This window comes from Pyrus communis, chromosome 13, assembly GCF_963583255.1.
Source record: "Pyrus communis chromosome 13, drPyrComm1.1, whole genome shotgun sequence".
Taxonomy (NCBI): Eukaryota; Viridiplantae; Streptophyta; class Magnoliopsida; order Rosales; family Rosaceae; genus Pyrus; species Pyrus communis.
Genome location: NC_084815.1, coordinates 6,917,894 through 6,940,230, shown reverse-complemented (window position 1 = coordinate 6,940,230; position 22,337 = coordinate 6,917,894). Strand labels below are relative to the sequence as shown.

Below are 22,337 nucleotides of genomic sequence, written 5' to 3'. Positions count from 1 at the left end.
TTATGTCATCACCACAGGTTTTAGCACTTCCAGATTTTTCTCAAACCTTTGTAGTGGAGTGTGATGCTTCTGGAAATGGTATAGGTGCTGTTTTGCAACAAAATCACAGGCCAATTGCATTTTTCAGTCAAGCACTTGGGCCTAAAAACCAGGCATTATCGACTTATGAGAGGGAGCTTATTGCCATAGTTCATGCGATACGCAAATGGCAGAATTATTTGCAAGGGAGGCACTTTGTTATAAAGACTGACCATAGCAGTTTGAAGTATTTCTTGGGGCAGAGAACCAACACTCAGTTCCAACACAAATGGGTGGCTAAACTTCTCGGATTTGATTATGAAATTCGGTATCGAAGTGGGAAGGAAAATACTGTGGCAAATTCATTATCTCGAATTCCAGACCATCAGGAAATTGTTGCAGGGAACACTATGGAATTAGGTGCCATATCTTATCCGTATTTTGGATGGATGGATGACTTGAGAAGGTATAATGAGAGTGATACTTGGATCATGGACAAAATTAGGGAGGTGACTGAGTACAAACTTAAGGGCACCACCAATCCTGCTTTAGCTAAATATTCTCTTGATAATGGGTTTTTATGCTACAAGAAGCGGGTAGTAATTAGTCCAACTTCTCAGTGGAGAACCAAGCTCATGGAGGAGCATCATTGCACACCAGCAGCAGGTCATCAAGGGGTAGCTAAAACTTATCAAAGAACTAAGAAGGGGTTTTATTGGCAGGGAATAAAAGGGGATATAAAGAAGTTCATTGCTGAATGTGCCATATGTCAACAAAACAAGTTTGAAACCATTGCACCACCTGGATTGCTTCAACCCTTACCTATGCCACAAAGGGTGTGGTCCGATATTAGCATGGATTTTATAGTAGGATTGCCTAATTGCAAGGGAAAATCAGTTATCATGGTGATTGTGGACAGGCTTTCAAAGTACAGTCATTTTATTGCACTTACTCATCCTTACAATGCTTCTATAGTTGCTCAACTATTCATAGAACATGTTTTCCGATTGCATGGCATGCCTAATTCCATTGTGAGTGATAGAGATCCAGTGTTTGTAAGTGCTTTTTGAAAAGAACTCTTTAGACTCCAAGGTTCCAAACTTTGCATGAGTTCTGGATATCATCCTCAAACTGATGGGCAGACTGAGGTAATGAATCGATGTTTGGAGACCTACTTAAGGTGCTTTGTTGGAGGACAACCGAGGAAATGGGTTCAATGGTTGCCATGGGCAGAGTGGTGCTTTAATACTGCATACCATACTTCTTCAAAGTATACTCTCTTTGAAGTGGTGTATGGTTTTCCCCCACCTTACATTGTTCCACATGAGGTTGGTTCCACCAAAGTAGCTTCTGTGGAACAATGCATGATTGAAAGAGATGGGTTGTTGTCAGTGTTAAAGAATAATTTGCAGCTAGCTCAAAATCGCATGAAAGTGCAAGCAGATAAGAAAAGGACTGAGAGACACTTTAATGTTGGAGATATGGTGTATTTGAAGTTGGTGCCCTATCAATTACACTCATTGGTGAATCATAGTTATCACAAATTACAACCACGGTTCTATGGTCCTTATGCAGTTCTTGAGAAGATTGGTGTTGTGGCATACAAGTTGAAACTTCCTGAGGGGTCCAAAGTCCATCCTGTGTTTCATGTTAGCTGTCTCAAAAAACAGGTTGGAAACAATGAGATTCCCCAGATTGAACTTCCTTTGGTGTTTGAGGATGGCTTGGTTCAGGACATACCTGTAACAATTTTGTCGAGAAGGATGTATAAAAAGGGGAATGTGGCTGGAGTTCAACTTCTAGTGCAATGGAAGGGTAAGGAAACTGCAGATGCCACTTGGGAAGATTTTGATGAGTTCCAGAAACGATTTCCAGGTTTTGTAGTTTAACCTTGAGGACAAGGTTGTTCTGAAGGGGAAGGCATTGTTATGATCTTGTGATTACTTCGATCACAAGTACTAAGAAGGGACCAAAATGTAATAAGTGAGATAGATTTGGGGGTCATTTTCCTATTTGTAGTTTTAAGGGAGTTTGTTTACAATTTGACAGGTTTCATGTTGTATTGGGTTACTATATAACCATCTGTTTTTCTCTGAAGTAAGAAGAAGATACAATTTTACAAAACCAATTCTGTTCAGTGTTCTCTTCGACTTCCCTCGCCATTTCTGATCTTGCAAGCAGGTCTAGGTTTGAGCCTTGCTAGGGTTTGGTGCTAACACACTTCTTCAGGAAGGTTCATTTATCAACAATTTGTACAGTAAACTGCATCTGTTGGGGAACAAATAATGTACCACCCTTAGAGGGGTCAGATGCAAAGTTGTATGTACAACTGACCAACTCGAAATATGACCACGAAGTTGTATATACAGAGATTCATCGTATCCTGAGTTTGATCGTTGTTCTCCTGAGGAATCGAGACAAACATGCACTGCAAAACAAGCATAATCCCGTTTCAGGCGCAACTAGATTCTTGCAAGTCACATTTTCACTCTGTTCTTGTAGTATAGCATGCAGTAGGCACAAAGGTCTGCACTCGCCAACAGATATAACATCGACAGTGTCCCAACGAGAAACACACGAGGCACGTAATCATACAACCAACACGCATATGCAGTTGTACGCCAAAAGAAATCAAAATCCCGACACTTGTGGGTGTGGGTGTGTGTTGGTGGTGCTCTATTGTTAGTAGAGTATATCAAGGAACACAGTGCTAATGTTAAAAACTCGCCTAATCTCGGCCTAGGTTTTGGAACGTGAAGATAGGCCATGCATTTATCACTCTTAACTTGTTTAATTCACTTTTAAGCGCTCTGTTTAAACCAACTTACAGAATGGGCGTTCATTAGATTGTTAATTTTAATCAACATGCGAAAGGCTGGCGTTTTCTGGTCTCCTAAAGTTGAATTTGATAATACGTATCATCAAGTATATTGTATATTATACAAGATCTTGGTGTGTTGTTTTCCTCTTCTTTGAACCAAATGTATGTTCTCTTTTTATGTTTCACATTTCTGGTTGTGTTGGAGCTGCTAAGAGTTTGATATTATTACTTAACCTAGCCTGTAGACCTGCCAACATCCCGTTGCTGTGTCGTTATAGAATCTAAGGAATGAAACGTAAATTGCAGATTTCGTTATCCATCTCGGAGATGTCATCACAGCCAATAATATATGGATTGAAAATGCAAGCTTGTACCGGGATCAGGCAACTTCACCAAGAATAGCCAGGGGCATTCCTTGTGCCAGTGTATTTGGAAACCATGATGATGCATAATTTGTGTGGCCAATTGAGTGGTTTTCATCCCCTGGAATTCCTGAAATTCGTTGCCGTGTTGCAAATGAGAAGTTTATCTACTATGTGATTGTGGCCACAATCATGAATAATGTTGGCCCGCTGTATGAAAACACAGTTGCCTCCAACTATGTAGTGAGAAAGTTGGCAACGTTAGGGGTGAGAAATGGTGTTTGCAGCAGCAGTGGTTAAATGTATTCCGGTTGGGATTTGGGGTTATGGAATGAACTGGTTGAGTGATCCCTCAGGAAAATAAACTAGATCGGCATCCGTTCCAAAGAAATATAACAGAAACATTGCTTTAAATTAATCGAAGGAGCTCAGGAATAAAAACCAATACACCCCCATTTCAGAGGTGATGGTTTTCAGAGAGTACAGAAGCAACTTGTGCCTCAAGGAATTAGTGTTTAGGTTTTAAATTCTCCTCAAATCCCAGTTGGCTAAGGTGTTTGGTAATCCCAGAGTTACAACGAAACCAAGATTTGAGTTGTGTTGATGGTTTTGGTCGAACCACTTTAACTACTTTTTCTCTTTGATTTTTAATAACTTGAGCTGTCATGGTGTTCGTTGAAACACTGTCGTTTACTACCCTTGGGAAGGCGATATTTGTCTGTTCTAAACCGTGTTATGCTTATTGTGCCTGCCATATGTAAATGCTACCCGTGTTATGCTTATTCTGTAAAATAATACAGCAGTACAATTATCGTAGCAACCAACAAATTTTCCTCACTGTTCTAAACCGCCTAGTGCCACCTAGGCGCTAGGAAGCTGGCCACTGCTCTAATTAATCCCTATGCATTTGAAAATTAAGAAAGTGCGCTTAGGCATAAACTCACCTAGGTCGCGATTCTCATATAGACAGAAAATTGATAACTTTCATTTTGCATTTAATTTTTTCAATAAAATGTTAGAGACTTGTTAAATACTTGGATGAACACTCATTATATGCTTGTTCCCATGTTTTCAATATGTTCTAATACTTACTTCTCACACTCCCCTTGTTAAATTCTGTCATTTAATCTTCTTTAATTCATCTGATTCAACGGCCGAAAGCTAGAAGGGTGCGTAAGAAGTAAAAAGGGGTGTGGATATCACACCCCTATAATGTGTCATTTTATTTTGCACTTTATATATATAATCATGTGTTTTTTTAATTATAAATAGGCACTTATTTATACAGTATATAATAAGTTTACTTAATCCGCCTAATCCATTTAGGCCCCGCTTAGCTGCCTAGGCACTAGGCCCAACTCGCCACTCGACTAGTGTCTAACATCTTTCAGAACTTTGCTTTCGTATTTAGACTCACACACACCCCCTCCCAATTCTATGTCAATTTCATTTTTCATTTTTTCTTTTTCTTTTTTTTTTTTTTTGAAAAACAAGACGTTTTATTTCAGGATCAAAGGTCAATTAAAGATACAAAGAGGTCCATTAACTACATAAGTTCAAAACAAAACATTGGAGCTCAAAAGCACATACAAAAGAGCCCAAAACTAGTACAAGTGGGGCCCAATACAAACACAGACACATCCAGAACACCCTAGAGGAAGACCGGAAACGGAAGTGAGACTCGCACAGACGGCGGAAGAAACTCTCAAAGAGAGAGAAGTGCTCTCACCAGAACGGGAGAGAAGTAATTATATTTGTTTTCTATGTCAATTTCATTAGGAAACGTATGTTTCGTTAATAAATCATTAGTAATAGAAGCATATCATATTGCTGATTCCTAAAGTCAATGTTCTGTATCTATTCTGAATTGCAGACAAACTCAGTCGTGATCCTTCCAATCGACAATCGTACATTGCGAAAGCATGAAAATTTCAATCTTCTTGCAGTCTTCCAAATGTTAAAGTTCTGTATCTTTCTCCATCTTGTCCTAGCTCGCCCCTTAGGTTTTGTTTATATGCTAGTATATCTAAACGCTTATATTCCTTCCCGCCTGCAGTCCTCTATCTAAATCAAGTCACACAACTTATAGACTGGAGAAACTATAGGATACAGTCAGATGATGGTACTTGATCAGCGTATGTAAAACTTTTATGTTAAATTGATTAAATTTTCTTTGGGGTTGTGGTAGGCAATATTTGTACGACGCAGCCATGGATTAGCCTGGTGTTGCCCCTACGAAAAACTGTGGGTAGGTTATGCTAGGCATAACAGTTATCGCGGGCATGGAAACTAGGACAGGTAGGTTATGCTAGGCATAACAGTTGTCGCGGGCATGGAAACTAGGACAGGCGAGCTAGAATTGTGGAAATCAACTATCAGCCTTTCTCTGTTAAATCTTGGATAAGAATGGAGAATGGGAATGTAAATAGTGAAGTTGCATTGAGTCCTCGAAAAATTTTCCCTTTTAATTTTAAGTGCTACTACCAACAGAAAGAGTAAAATAATGAAAAAAATAATACCCGATATTTGCAAAAAACCGTATTTGTATGTCTCTGTATATAAACTGTATTAATCTTTTTCTGTTTATATATGTTTCGATGCTTCAAAGTGTATTATTTTTCCTTTTTGTTTTTCATTTTCAGTATTTTTGCAGTAAAAAAATGCTGCCTTTGTAGAAAGCAAAGAATTAGCGGACCACTTACATAATTGGTTCACATGTACAAAAATATTTAAATCAATTAGCCAAAAAGTTTAGTCTAAAAAAACAACATAAAGAAATATAAAGAAAAAAAGGTTGCTTAAATATATTGTTGGTTCTCTTATTTCTTTTCTGTCCCTTAAGCTGAAAGCATAAAGCAAATGCTCAGCCGCTTCCAATACCGCTGGGTTAAGATTATATTAACGTGCCACTTAGAAGTTTGAATATTCACTAATCAAGAAATGCATGCATCAATATTGTTGGCAAATGCAGGCTGTGCATGCATGTAGCTATTATGACATGCTTCATTCTTTTCTCCTTTTAGGTAACTGATTAAGAGATAATATAATACACTGCTCTAAATAACTTAGAAATTATGAAAACGATGAATCCGACTTTAGTGTAGACAATAATACATTGCTTTAAATAACTCGGAATTGTGGTCTTGTCGTTCAAGGTTTTAGACAGCGGGTTTTGCCCAACTACTCTTTTCCAACAAACTTCCGTTGTCTAAAGCCTTCAGCAACAAAAGTAGCGTATAGCCGACAGGAATTATCTATCTGACGAGGTTTTTTTTTTTTTTTTTTTAATTTTTATTGGGGTAGCATATTCAATTTAATATTTTCATGCTTACATGGGTCAACCTCCTAAAACTGATGATTAGTTTGACTCATGTTTCCAAATCTTATCATGTATATAAAACAGCTTCTTTAAAGGATACATAAATAAAGATATCTTTAGCAGCGGTTCGATTTTAATATGGGCTACTTATCTTTTCTCTAAAGCAACAGTCGGCAAGAATAAAATAGGGGAAATGAAATATCAATGATGTATTTGTGTTTCAATCAATGTATCGAGCCAATTAATAATCTGACACATTGCAAATTAAAATGAAAATAAAATTTCAGTTTTAAAAGTGAACTTCTAAACAAAGTGTTTTAGTTAATAATCTAGTCTATAACAATTTCTAAAAATGATCTTAGGTTCGATTATTTTATGAATTTGAACAACATTAATAAAATTCTCACTAACTGCATGGCTGTTTTTATATGAAAAAATAGATGTTGAGAAAATAGCCACTATGTTTCAAAAACTCATACTTTTCCTTTTTCAGTTTTATCTAGAAAAAGTGTCATTTTATTTTTTATTAGGACAACTCATTGGAGCCCAATCTAAGCAAAAGTTGCAAAAAATTCTGCATTGATAAGTCTTAAATCATGGAAAATTGAACAGCTCAAAAGCTATTTTGGTGTCACTTTTGCCCGGGTCACACGTGGGAGGATTAGGATTGTGACGAAAGTTCTTATTTGACAAGTCAAAACTCACCTCACATGTAGTGTCACATTACATGCAGAATTAAAGTGCAGGGAGGGGGACCGATCCTTTTAATTATAGACTTTATAGGTGCAATTTGTATATCATTGTTATGAAAATACTTAATCCATTCTTCCGACCAAAGTTTTGTAAAAATTGATAATAAATCCTTTCAAAAGTTGATATGAAGTGTTTCTTCTAATATACAAAAAAGGTCTACACAATCAAGTCCTTCGAATTAGTTCAAATGGTGTAAGAAGATAGTATAATGAGTTAAACTAGTAGTTTAGAATAGGCCAAGCATTGGATACTTACATTTTATTATGTGCACAGTACATTATTTGTAAACAGTTTATCACAAAACGCTTAGTGTAACTACAACCAAATCTGCTCAATATATCATATTTTGTTTTGTCGATTTTCTAACGCATAATTCTTGTATTTTTCAACCATATCAATGCCACTCAAGCTTGAGAACAGATTCTTAGCTAGGTTTGCCACTATATTATCTGGGAATGTAAGAGATAAATAGAGGGTTACGTAATATGTTAAAAACTTTAAAAGTGGTCGAGGAATTCATGCAATATAAAGTATCCACTATCCAGGTTGTACTTATAAGTGGACCAAACCAAAACCATCATTATTTTCCATAGACCTTTGGCCTCGCACATGTTAGACTTTCTAACGTCATTATAACTAATGCTAGGGTAATTTCATGAAAGCAGACATTAGGACTCGTCAATGGTGGTTGTTGAATTGACCGTTGATGGTGGAGAGGGGGAGAGAGAGAGGACCCCAGTGAAGTTAAGCAGACTCGTTCTTCTTCTTAAACCACCGCACCTGCTGCTGTTATGAGTCATCAGTCTTCGTCAACTAACAACGTCTAAGTACCTGCAGCAGCCATTGTACAGTTTCTCTCTCTCTCTCTCTCTCTGTGTATGCTGTTAGTTGTAGTGATTGAAGGCTTGAAGCAAAGACACCATGGAAAACCTACTTGAAGTATCACGGTTCATGCATTTAAGTTGATTGATGTAGGTTTTAATAGGTTTGGACCTGAGAGTTTAGTTTTTAGCATCATGACAGAAGAATTATGAGTCTAGAATCTTTCAAGTGCATATATCATGATTCATTATGTATTACATATTCATGTTCCTTAATTTTTCGTATTATATACGTACCTGCTACGAACCTTAATATACACACAAATTAGTAACATATATATGTATTTATCCAGTTACATTAGTGCTCCAGCGAGTGGTTAGCGCCTGAAAAATAAACGACGATGCTTGACATCATAATGGATTAAGATTTAAGATGGTCTTACTACTTGTTCAATGGCAAAGACAAAGTGCTGGTTTGGTTGGGTCAAGAAGCTCTTAACTTCTGAAGCAAACTCAAAGACACAAAAGGTTGGTGAATTGAATTCTATTTCTCAGTCTTCCTTCATTGCCTTAATTAGGTTAACTACTGCTTAATTATTTACACATATGTTGTGATCCTCTTTAATTTGGTTGTCATTATATATTTTTTGTTTCCTAATTAATCACCAGAAATCGAAGAACTGGAAATGGATTTTCGGGAAGCTGGAGGTACTTCCGCAGTACCCTGCACAGCCTGCACTGATCACAGCATCATCATCAGAGAGAGCAGTACTGCTCAGTGAAGCAACTGAAGAGCAGAAAAGACATGCTTTCACTGTTGCAATTGCAACCGCTGCTGCAGCAGAGGCAGCAGTGGCTGCTGCCCGTGCTGCAGCTGAGGTTGTGCGCCTTACTACTACTTCAAAATCTCGCCACTATCACACCAAGTTTGACAGGAACTTGGCCGCCATTAAAATTCAAAGTGTTTATCGTGCGCATCTTGTGAGCTTCTTCAAAACTATAAACTCAGATTCATCAACTTGAAATATATGCATGAGTAGTCAATGTGTACTATGAATTTTTATAACCATTCGAATTTATTTATTTGATGGGAACATTAAATGAAAGGTGGATTTGAAATAAGTATCGTTATTGAGAAATCACCATTAGATCCTCTCTAGAAATTAGCATGGTCTAAAAGTTAGAGTAAAACAGGCAAGGAAAGCATTGCGAGCGTTGAAAGGACTCGTAAGAGTTCAAGCAATTGTTCGTGGTAGAGCTGTGAGACGACGACAAGCAGCTACCACTTTGAAGCGTTTGCCGTCCAAGAGAAAAGGAAATGAGGGGCAGGCAGAGGTTTGCCAAAGGAGCATTCTTACTACACACGAGATATGTAGTGATGGTGAAAACAAACAGCTGATCAGCAAGACAAAAAGGGAGTGGGAAGAAAATGAAACACCAGTAAGTGAGAATTTATTTCTTCATATCTACAAATAATTATTCCTTTTCATGATACTACCTTATGACGCCTCCACATTGTTTGATTTACGCAAGATGTTTGTTATGAACAGCTTCAATGTAGCAGCCAGAGAGGGTGGGATTTCAGTATAATTTCACAGGAAGACATGGAATCCGTACGGCTAAGAAAGCAAGAGGCTATGACCAAAAGAGATAGGATGAAGAAATACTCTTTTTCTCTACGGGTAAGTAAAACGTACTTTTCAGCTTAAATTATCTGAACATCTTGATTCAGATGAGAATATACAATGAAAAGGAGAACCCACAGCAAATTTGAAAGTCCGTACAACTATTGTGTTTTGCAGGAAAGCAGAAATGTTCAAATGTTAGAAGATTCAGCGAGCATCAATGAAACTGGAACGCAAATCCTTCATTCAAATCTTAGTGCTAGTACTGGAGCATTGTTTGGGAGATCACAAGTTAAACCGCGACATGTGAGAAATGAAGATTCAGTGGAAAGACCGACCCCAAAAGTTCTGGTATTGCCAAGGAGATCATTTTGCACTGTAGAAGCGGAACAGAACAATTCTGTTCATGATCAACATTACATGGCTGTGACAGCATCTGCCAAGGCAAAGACGCAGTCGCTAAGTACCCCGAAGCACCGCCTAGAATCCCAGGATCGACACAACTATGGGATTTCTCTTTCTTCTTCTTATGATGCTGAGTCTATTAGCAAGAATAGTAAGAATGGATGGGGTTCTTTGGCAGATATGTTGAAGCAACATCACCATAAACAACGTTGAAAAATAAGAAGTCGATCGTCAAATTGTCCTCCCGGAGATCAATGTAAGTTTAGGTTTAACAGTGATCTGAAAACAAGGAGGCTGAATTCAGTTCTATATCCGCCGAGATTTTCAAAGATGACGATGCAATTTATTGACCCTTCAACACTATAGTCAGGTTTCCGATGTGGGACTTTTACATTCGTCAAGAAATATTTCAAGAGAGAGGAATGTGTCAACGGGCTGTTGGAGATTGATGGAATTTGTAAAATATGAGGATGGTTTTTTGTTTTGTTTTGGATTTTGTTTTTGTTTGGAGGATTTTGTGACTAAGAATTTTGAGGAAGAAAATAATGCAATGAAAGGCATTGTTTGGGTTGGAGTGCAAATAATATCCATTTTCCATGTCCCTTAACTTTACATGCCTAAAGCTAGTGCAAAACAATTCACCAAATGGATTTGAAACTTGAAACACAAGAAAATCAAAATTCTATTAAACCTTGGAGTTTACTGAAACATTTTAAGTATCAAAGAAACTGAAATTCCTTTTATCGACGGAGTTAGAAATATTGTCGTTAGTTATAAATTCTAATAAAAGATAATGAAATTGTTTATGTGCCCATCTCCCTAGTGTAACAACTCGTTCCTAAAAATTATGATTTTTATCATTTTAATAAGTGAAGTTACGAAAATGCCTTCGAGGCAAAGTGTTGACTTTTGTTGACTGTCGTGTCATGTTCCGTAAGGTTCGTTTTCTTGGCGTATTCTTGTAGTACTCATCGCTACGGACGTGTGGGCGCAAATAGGGCATGATTTGGAGTTATAACAAAAGAGTTATTAATGTTTAAAGTTAGGGATATTTTGGTAATTTACTTAACTTGGAAGGCTCCAGATTTTTGGAGCAAAGATCTGTAAGGCTACGTGTGTGGCTGGGATGGAAGGAAAGAAAGAAATCGACGGCTGGGATGAGAAAGAGAGAAGAAAAGGGAGGAAAGGAGAGAGGAAGGTGACCAATTAGAAACAGGAGCAAGGAGGGGAAAGGAGAGAAGAAAAGGTGGGGGGGGGGGGGGGGGGGCAGACACAGGTTGGCCCATGTAACCCGTCAGGCACCACCCACACCGCTGCCTTCCTGACATTTTTCAGTCGGTTTTCCGGCGATCTAACCCTCACCACCACGTAAAAACTAATCCTTATCTTCCCCTCTTCCATTTCCAACTAAATTTTATTGGGTTTGAGCTTGAATTCGAGTAAAACAAAACTCGTGGGTTCCGTGGGTACCATGGCAAAATCCAACGATCATGAAGTTAACCCAGCAAATTACCACCACCACTAGGCTCCCCTCAACCCCAGGAACAAAGCCCAAGCAATGTTTTGAGGCATTATAGTGAATTTGGAGGTTGAATTGAACACACCCAAGTTTAGGGTTCCATACAGTTCGAGCTAAATTGGGGCTTTTTTTGGTCAAATTGGCCTTAGTCACAGGTATGAAAGTTGCTCCACTCATTGAGATCTTCATTCCTATAAAATTTGAGAATTTTTAAAAATAGTTGAATTTTCCAGCAAGTCGGGACGGCCGGCGCGTGGCCAGTTGATCGGCGATGTTATTGTATGTTAAATAGATACATTGATCTTAGATTTGATATCTATATGATGTGATTTGATTATTGTGAATCTAGTTTGATTAAGGTATGTTACTTGGTAAAAATATGAATCGACAATCCAACCGTTGGATTGTTACCAAAATTTAATATGTTATAGTACGTAATATTTGAAGATCATAGGAACTTACAGATCGAGAATTCGATGGGCGGATCTTCCCGAATTGGATTTGTAAGTTCGTAAAATAAAACGTTAACCGCCACTTGAATTTGCAATTGGCGGAGATCCAACCGTTGGATTATAATGAAATTTTAGGATGATGTTTTAGAAACATAATGTGGATCTTTGGAAGTTACTGATTGGAAATCCGATGAGCGGATCTTTCGAATTGAGTTACGTAGAGTTGTGGACCCTACCGTCGATCTTTGACCGACAATCACACAGGGCAACACTTTTGGGGAGCTGGGCCCTCTCGGCTTTATTAATAAAGATGGGCTGCCCCGGAAGTGTTTGTTTTATCTGTTTTGACTTTTGGTCAATGGGTCTCAAATCATTCTAGAATGTCCTTGGAGATGTGTTTTATGTAAATTATGAGTTCTATCAGTAAGGATTCTGAGACGTGGTTTGATATTTGTTCTAGGTGACAATTGTTCAAGACATTTCGATATTCGTGCTAGGGAGTGTAGAGCGGACCTTAGGTGAGTGGGCTTTTGTTTTTCTGTATATATATATATATATATATATATATATATATATACATACATACATACATACAAAGCATTATACAATATATATATATATATACATGTTTCCCATAAACTATTTTAAATGGAATTTCATTTAAAATGCCATGTCATATTTGCTTCACGTTTTAGCATATGCATTAGTATAGCTTTGCATAATATTGCATGATGCTGCAGAGGACTAGGTAAGTTCAGATGAGTACATATTGATGGCATGGTTGCATGGTAGTTGGTTATGAGTTGATGCAAGTAAAGCTCATTGTCCTACATCCCGGTGTTAGTGCTTCTCCCGAGGTTAGGGCCTAGCCTTCACGTGATTGTTCACCTCCTGCACCGCATGCTCACCTTGGATCCAAGGCAAGTGCCAGCCTTTCGTACAGACCACATTAGGTGGTTCCAACTCGTAGGTGACCTGCGATTCGTCGCATAGCCTTCACGTGATTGTAGCACTTGAGCGTACTTATTTACACCCAATCTGTCATACAGACCTCATTAGGTAGTTCCGACTCGTGTGCAGGAATTAGTAGATGAGCTATAGGCTTAGCCGTACAGGTTACTTTAGGTGATGCCAGCTGACATATCAGTTACATTGATTTATTTCACCTAGCTTACTTATTTTATTGCTAAGATACTTGACATGGCATATAATTGCTTTCACTACTCTCGAGCATGATTTTTACATAGGTATGTATTACTATTTTCTGGGAAATTATACAGGTTTTACGATGAGGGGTTATTATGTTTAAAAGGAGAAATGTGTTTTCAAAAACTTTATCTTTGCCCACTCACATTTTCTGTTTTATGCCACTCCAGGTTTTAGCTACTAAAAGTTCGTATCGACAAGGATTCTTGGCAAGTCTCAGTTTAGGTGGCTACTTCTGAAGGTATGATCCTTACCCACACTACTACCTTACTTATGCTCTGACGTCGCGTGTGAAATGAGTTCATTCCCGCTCATAGCGCACTTTGATTTTTAGGCACTTTTTGGTTCAAATTTATTCACATTTTCCATATCACTATACTTTATGACTTCGTCACCTTCTAGGTGTCGGTCAGCACAGCTCAACTCGGAATCTTAGTGGACATTCCGGTCGGAGTGTGTCACCTAGTCCCTAATTTATAAACAAACAGATTTTTTTTCTATTTTCTTTTTATTCTGTGTGCCATTGTTTTTAGGTGGTCCCCGTCCCCACATCCCTCTCCCTCACATCACTTCTTCTCTCTCTACACAACTCACTTCTTGTTTGTTTTGTGTTTTTTCTTTTATTTTGTATAAAATTCAAAAATTAGTGCATGAACCTTATATATGTGGACTCACCTTTTTATTATTATTTTTCACTCTATTACGTATTTCATTTGGTGTATTATCGCATTTTTACAAGACATACTAACATGGTTTGTTAATCGTATACCAAAAAATAAATAAAATTATCATCAACAAACTTAAGGGAAAAAAAAAATTAAATAATGCAACCACGCATAATTTAGAAGAAACTAGTTAATAATATTACAATCCTAAAATATGAAGAAAAACCTTTATTATTGAGTTTTAGAAACAGTGCTTACTTTAATTTTGAAAATGGTGATTCTAAATTTAGTTTGGGCAAATCTTTTGAGTTTGTGCCATATTATCTAAGTTAAATAATACAACCATGCATCATTTATATCAAACTAAGTAATAATATTACAATTAGAAAAAAAACATCAAACTGACTATATTTAGAACTGAACACTAACTATTTCTTAAACTGAACACTAGTACTATTATTATTTTTTACACTGACTATTTTTTAAACTAAATAATAGTATTATCACTATTTCTTAAACTTAACAGTGAACACTAATACAATCATTATTTCTCAAACTGAACATTGATTATTTCTTAAACTGAACACTAATACTATTACTATTTCACTATTTCTTAAATTGAACAGTAATACTATCAATATTTCTCAAACTGAACAGTAGTACTATCACTATTTCTTAAATTGAAAATAGTATAATTAACACACCTTGACCCGGAATGTCCACTAGGACTCCGAATCAAGGTGTGATGACCGACACCTGGAAGGTGACGAAGCTAGAAAGCGTGATAATGTGTAAACTACGAATAAATTTAAAGCTAAAAGGGCCTAAATACACGAGTGTGGGATGAGCGGACATGGACCCATACACACGTGATACAGAGAATGAGTAGAATACAATAAGGTATGATAACGATTATACCATCATAAGAAGCCACATGTACTAAGAAGTGCCATGAATCCTCGTCGATACGGAAACTTTACTACTAGGACCTGGAGGGGTACAAAAATAGAAAATGTGAGTGGGCGAAAACGAAGGTTTTAAAAAAAATCATTCACTTATTAAAAGTAATAACCCCTCACTGTAACACCTGTATAATTTCGCAGAAAATAGAATACATATCTATATCGAAGTAATGCTCGGAATAGCAACATCATATGTATACCATGCTCAACAACTCAACATAATGAAATAATTAAACCAGGTGAAGTAAATCCAAAAGTATACCACAATATAGCATCCCATCAATAATATAAATAATCAGGTGCTTAATAACCCATGCTAGCACGTAAGTCGGAGTCACCTGTAGTGATTTGTACAACTCACCCATATCTCATCAATCAATGTTAGCACATAAGTCAGAGTCACCTATAGTGACCTATACGACTTATCCATATCTCATCAATCAACGCTAGCATATAAGTCGGGAGTCACCTATAGTGACCTGTACGACTTAATCTATAGCTCATCAAACATGCTTGCACACGAGTCGGAACCACCTCTAGTGGTCTATATGATAGGACTGGGTGTATATAAGTATGCTCAAGTGCTACAATCACATGAAGACTGTGCAAATAATCGCGGGTCACCTACAAGTCGGAACCACCTATAATGGTCTATACGACAGGCATGTGCACCTACCTTGAGTCCAAAGTGAGCGTAAGGTGCGGGAGGTGAACATCATGTGAAAGACTGTACCTTGGCCACGGGCAGGAGCACTAATACCGGGGTGCAAGTTTATGAGCTCTCAATGCATCTCAATATAACATGTACAACTCATGGGCAACCAGTATGACAGTGTCGGAGTTGCCTAACACATAAATGTAGTCATGCCATAACTCCTTCAATTCAACTAATACCATAAACTCACCTGAACTTACTTGTGTGTCCTGTGTTCACCTTTGCACTTCAAAGCATTTACAACAATTATGTGCAGATAATATACATATGGATATGCCATGATGCAATCTAATACCCAACCATAACATAGTGTTTTCCAAATATATGTACACAACATGGCGTGAAATGCATAATCTATAATGCCCCACTTCCAAACTATTTATTTCGGGAATAACTATCGGAAACAAGTCCAACTAAATATTAGTTTAATCAACTATCATTACTTACGATTCTTTAGTTCAATTTCTTGATTCTTCACACATTAATTTATGACCAACATTTAACCACCAATTCATAAGGTTAAATCTCACATTTTCCACCAATGTCCCTTACATTGCTCAATTCCCCAAACAAGGTTATTGTCTCAATTATTTACTCTCATTTATTATATGGTTGCATCTAACGTCTCGTTAGACTGCCTACGTACCCTAAACAGGGATCAAGCCATTCGTAGTTCATATTTCGAAAGCTCAAGACCAAATCCGAATATATTCATTTAATCCAACATATACTACAATCGTACTAATATTCAAACCACAGTAGTTAGGTCTAAAAAGCATCATTAGAATATTAACATTCGCATAAAAACACAATGACAGCTCCCTGGCCGTGCGCCGCCGCACCAGCCACCGTGGGTGGTGGTCGGCCTCCTCGACTTGCCGAAAAAACTCAACTATTTCTAAAAATTCTCAATAACCCATGCTTAATAACCCATCAACAATATAACCCATCAACAATATAACCCATCAACAATATAAATAATCAGGTGCTTAATAACCCATGCTAACACGTAAGTCGGAGTCACCTATAGTGATCTGTATGACTCACCCATATCTCATCAATCAATGCTAGCACATAAGTTAGAGTCACCTATAGTGACCTATACGACTTATCCATATCTCCTCAATCAACGCTAGTATATAAGTCGAGAGTCACCTATAGTGACTTGTACGACTTAATTTATAGCTCATCAAACATGCCTGCACACGAGTCGGAACCACCTCTAATGGTCTGTACGATAGGACTGGGTGTATATAAGTACGCTCAAGTGCTACGATCAGTGAAGATTGTGTGAATAATCGTGGGTCACCTACGAGTCGGAACCACCTATAGTGGTCTATACGACAAGCCTATGCACCTACCTTGAGTCCAAGGTGAGCGTAAGGTGTGGGAGGTGAACATGACGTGAAGAACTGTGCCCTAGCCACAAACGGGAGCACTAATATCGGGGTACAGGTTTATGAGCTTTCAATGCATCTCAATATAACATGTACAACTCACGAGCTACCAGTACGACAGTGTCGGAGTTGCCTAACACATAAATGTAGTCATGCCATAACTCCTTCAATTCAACTAATATCATAAACTCACCTGAACTTACTTGTGTGTCCTGTGTTCACCTTTGCACTTCAAAGCATTTACAACAATTATGTGCAGATAATATACATATGGATATGCCATGATGCAATCTAATACCCAACCATAACATAGTGTTTTCCAAATATATGTACACAACATGGCGTGAAATGCATAATCTATAACGCCCCACTTCCAAACTATTTATTTCGGGAATAACTATCGAAGTCCAACTAAATATTAGTTTAATCAACTATCATTACTTACGATTCTTTACTTCAATTTCTTGATTCTTCACACGTTGATTTATGACCAACATTTAACCAACAATTCATAAGGTTAAATCTCACATTTTCCACGAATGTCCCTTACATTGCTCAATTCCCCAAACAAGGCTATTGTCTTAATTATTTAGTCTCATTTATTATATGGTTGCATCTAACGTCTCATTAGACTGCCTACATACCCTAAACAGGATTCAAACCATTCGTAGTTTGCATTTCCAAAGCTCAAGACCAAATCCGAATATATTCATTTAATCTGACATATACTACAATCGTACTAATATTCAAACCACAGTAGTTAGGTCTCAAAAGCATCATTAGAATAGTAACATTCGCATAAAAACACAATGACGGCTCCCTGGCCGTGCGCCGCCGCACCAGCCGCCACGGGTGGCGGTTGGCTGCTCCGGCTCCCCGGAAAAACTCAACTATTTCTAAAAATTCTCAAAATTTACAAAAATAAAGATCTCAAAGAGTAGCACAAACTTTATACTTGTGGCCAAGTCCACTTTGGCCGGGAAAAGCCTCAATTGGTATCGAATCTGCCGGAACCCTAAAATGGGTGCGCTGAAATTCACCGTCGCCGGTGCTCCGACTCCCCTATAACTGACTGGGCTTTGCTCCCAGGCTCAAGGGAAGTCTAATGGTGGTGGAGATCGACGGGATTCACTTAAGAAATAGTGGATCGCAGCCACAAGACTCATAGGCTATTGTCGCTGTTCACCATGAAATCGGGACAAATTGCATTGTTTTGTGAGGGTACCACAAAGAAGAAGAGTCGTGTTGATGGTTGCAGAAGGATGGGGTGTCCTAATTCGCCGAAGGAGTGGTGCAAAACCATTGGAAAATCACACTGGGAGACCGGGTTTTGAAACGGGTCGCGCGGGTCGAAGGGGAACCCTGCCGGTTCCTCTCTTTCTCTACTTCCTCTTTTCCCCTCATTTCCCTTCTCTGATTCGTCCCTTGCATCTCTCCTCTTTCTGATTGGCTAGCAACCCTCTCATTTCCTCTTCCCCGATTGGGCAGCAGTCCCCTTCCTTCTCTTATGTTCTTCATTCTCTCTGAATCCCCTCCTTTTTTCCCACACAACCACCACCCCGTGTGGCATAACCATTTCAAATATAAAATAGTATAATATAATTAAAATTGAAATTTTCTTCAAAATACTTTCGAGTTCGTAGCTCCATAAAACTTTGACCGTAACTTTGAACTCACTTCTGCTTGTACCTACGCATCAGTAACATCAAGTGCCTCAGCAATACGCTAGAAGGATGTTTCGTACGTCACACTATATGTTGGTCAACGAAAATGAATTCCCTCACTTCCAGGGCATTTTCGTAAAATCACTCTTTTAAAATTTATAAAATCGTAAAATTAGGGACAGGTTGTTACAATTATCACTATTTATTAAACTGAATACTAATACTATCACTATTTCTTAAAATGAACACGAACTATTTTTAGAATCAAACTTGACTATTTATTAAACTGAACATTAGTATTATCACTATATCTTTAACTGAACACTAACTATTTCTTAAATTGAACACTAGTACTATTAATTTCTTAAACTAAACACTCAATATTTCTTAAACTAAACAGTAGTACTATCATTATTTCTTAAACTGAACATTAGTACTACCGTTATTTTTTAAACTGAAAATTGACTATTTCTTAAACTAAACACTAGTATTATCACTATTTCTTAAACTGAAGACTAAATATTTCTTAGTTGAAGACTAATTCTATATTAAACTGAATGCTAGTACTATCACTATTTCTTCAACTGAACACTATTACTATCATTACTTCTTAAATTGAACATTGACTATTTTTAGAACTAAACTTGACTATTTATTAAACTGAACACTGGTATTATCACTATTTCTTTAACTGAACACTAACTATTTCTTAAACTGAACAGTAGTACTATCACTCTTTCTTAAGCTGAACACTTGTGCTACTACTATTTCTTAAACTAAAAACTATCTATTTCTTAAACTGAACACTAGTACTATCATTACTTCTTAAACTGAATACTGACTATTTCTTAAACTCAAAACTGACTATTTTTATAACTGAGTATGGGTACTATTATTATTTCTTAAACTGAATATTGATGCTATAACTATTTCTTAAACTGGATACTGAGTATTTCTTAGAATTGAACACTAACTATTGTTTAAATTGAACATTGACTATCTCTAAAATTGAACATAGGTACAATCACTATTTATTACACTGAGTATTTTTAATATGCATGAAATAAAAACAAAATTCAGGGCACCCACAGATGCAACCCGTAGAATTTCATTCACAAATCACAACTTTATAGAATTTAGTTCACATAGATCTTCCCTATACATCTAAGTTTGAAAGTCAAATTGTCCTTCTGTTACTGTATCATGAAAGACTTGAGTAGATACATATTTTTATGTGTATGGTTTTGTGCATGACTTGTATCCACGACGTATCTCAACTATATTGATAATATATTGCCGATATACTTTATACGTGAAGATATATTATCATTACACTATCTATCTGGATCATGCCCATTAGACTATCTACTTAATTATTAGTTAGACAAAAAAGTTCAAAAGAAAACTACTTGGCATAGGATTATGATATTGGCGCCAAGGGGAAACGCTCCCTCATTTTCCTGCCGAATAAATAGCCCATTTCACGACCAAAAAAAGAACAATAGCCCCCATTTAAGGATTGGTCTTGCACACGCTTTTTTTTTTTTTTTTTTTTTGTTGTTGTTGTTGTTGTCGTCGTCGTCATTCTTTATCTATCTATCTATTTATGTGTCTATCTATCTATATAAGAAGCCTAAATAGATGAAACATTTGAAAATCTAAAATGCCTTTTTGTTTCCTTCACAATGAAACTCCAAAAATTTCAAAAAATGAGGACAAATTGGTAAAAAAAACATAACAGAGTATAAAACTGTCGTGAAAAAAGAAAAACATAATAATTATCCTCTTAAACTCAGTTATGCGGTTAACTACTCAACAGACACGATTACAAGAACAATGCAGCGGTTGTAAAGAGCGGAGGACGATGGAAACCGCTTTCCACGCGTTATTGAGAGGAGAATGATTAATCAATTACAATACACTCATTCTGACTGCTTGCACACCCATTTTCCTTCTCAATATTCTCTCTCTCTCACTCTACCGTGAGAGTCTCCCGAGCGTATTGTTCTTCATAATTGCAATTTGACCAATTTATGATGTTTGATTTCGTGTCTCTATGTGTTGTCTTTGGTACTTTTTTATTTAATTGATTGGCTCATTAGTTTACTTATCATTTGCTTATGTGCTTCTTCCTGCGTTTTGAACATTTCAGTTTTGGTTTTCTTACTAGATATCTCACTTCATTGAAAAATCACTTTTGATCTTCTTGTTTTTTTAGGCCTTAATTTACCGTTCACGAGAGAACGGAAGAAGAGGAGTTTTAAGGTAATTTTTGCCCTAACTTCTTTGCATTTTGTTGGAATTAGGGTTAATTTTTTTAATGGATTTATTTGCTGGGTTAATTTTCACCCAATTTCTCTGTAGCCATTTTCTCTCTCTCCCTGCGTTTTTTTCTCTCTGGGTTCCATTAGTAAATGGGTGATTCAATCACCACTTTAAATCTTCCATACCCCATCACAATTCAACCAAAATCAACCAACAAATAAACATATTCAGGGAACAATTTCCTTACGGATATATGTTAGATTGAAATTATTTTCATAACTAATCTGACTCTTAATTTATACTCTACACAACCAAATCCGCCGCTAGGATATTTATGATCGATGTTCATACCATTACCCCATACCAATAAGAGATAAAGTCAATTGGTGAAGTGTGGTGACAGGAATGCATGTAGTAATTAACAAATTTGTTAGCCAAAAAAATTAAATTGAATGAATGTTTTTGCAACATGGTGTTTATGTCTTTCCGGATTGATTATGGTGGATCTCAATTGTTTTATTCTTTGATAGTATATGTGCTCCTCATAGTGATAGTAGATGCCTTGATAGAAATAAATTTTTGCTGTTATTTTTAAAATTTTCTATTTTCCTGCTAAATATCTTCGCTTCTCTTGCAATGTGAGTTTTGTACTGATTTTGTGTCTATTGGTGATGTTTGGTTACTTATGGTGCAGGATATTAAAAGTGACGCATCAATGGTGTTTCCGCCTTCTAATTTAGATGATTGTATTCAATCAAAAGCCATGGTAAAGAATTTAAGATTTGATAAATTTGTTATTTTTACTTTTTGCCGTACACGTGCCCCCATGCAACTCACGCTACTGTTCGTTGCACTGCTACAAGTTACCTATGCATATTTGCACAGATTTATTTCATTTTATTTATTTTGGTGGTGATTTTTGTGTAGTGTTTTGTGATTTGATTTGATTGATCAATCGCATAATATCCGGTGGGGTCCGATGACGAAATGAAAGACATGGATGATGATGATGATGCAGGTATGTTTTTATTTTACTGTTTTAAATGATGAACCATTCATAATGGCACCTGATGCAACTGTTTGTCATGTCCTTTGAGCTTATATATATGGATGCATGAATTGTTCTATATATTTTTTAACGACCTGAATTTGACCCCAAAACGGAATCCAAGATCAATTTTGTCACCTATTCAACAGGCCATATGATCAATGAAAGATTGAGATCAATTGAAGATGCAATTGAATTAAAGGTAAAAAAATTTGGAAACCATTTTTTGTTTACTTTACTCTGGAGAAGATCAATATATGGTATGTGCAATTTTTCAAAGTTTTGCTTATTTCCACTAAAAGTATATTTTTGTGCTTCGG

At 36.9% G+C, this 22,337-nt stretch overlaps 1 protein-coding gene across 1 annotated transcript; it reads left to right on the top strand.

Moving 5' to 3' along the window:
* The first annotated feature begins 8,547 nt into the window (after window positions 1-8,547).
* Window positions 8,548-10,585, top strand: LOC137712160 (protein IQ-DOMAIN 12). Its single transcript, XM_068451289.1, has 5 exons — window positions 8,548-8,622; window positions 8,764-9,075; window positions 9,289-9,534; window positions 9,645-9,776; window positions 9,897-10,585. The coding sequence occupies exons 1-5, from the start codon at window positions 8,548-8,550 to the stop codon at window positions 10,335-10,337; spliced, it is 1,206 nt and encodes a 401-aa protein (XP_068307390.1). The 3' UTR covers window positions 10,338-10,585.
* Window positions 10,586-22,337: the final 11,752 nt, after the last annotated feature.

Bases quoted from the DNA above. Each gene is read 5' to 3' on its own strand.
- LOC137712160 (XM_068451289.1), top strand. From the start codon at position 8,548: ATGGCAAAGACAAAGTGCTGGTTTGGTTGGGTCAAGAAGCTCTTAACT. The intron at 9,076-9,288 runs GTGAGCTTCTTC...AGAGTAAAACAG, and splicing joins GTGTTTATCGTGCGCATCTT to GCAAGGAAAGCATTGCGAGC. The intron at 9,535-9,644 runs GTAAGTGAGAAT...TGTTATGAACAG, and splicing joins GGGAAGAAAATGAAACACCA to CTTCAATGTAGCAGCCAGAG.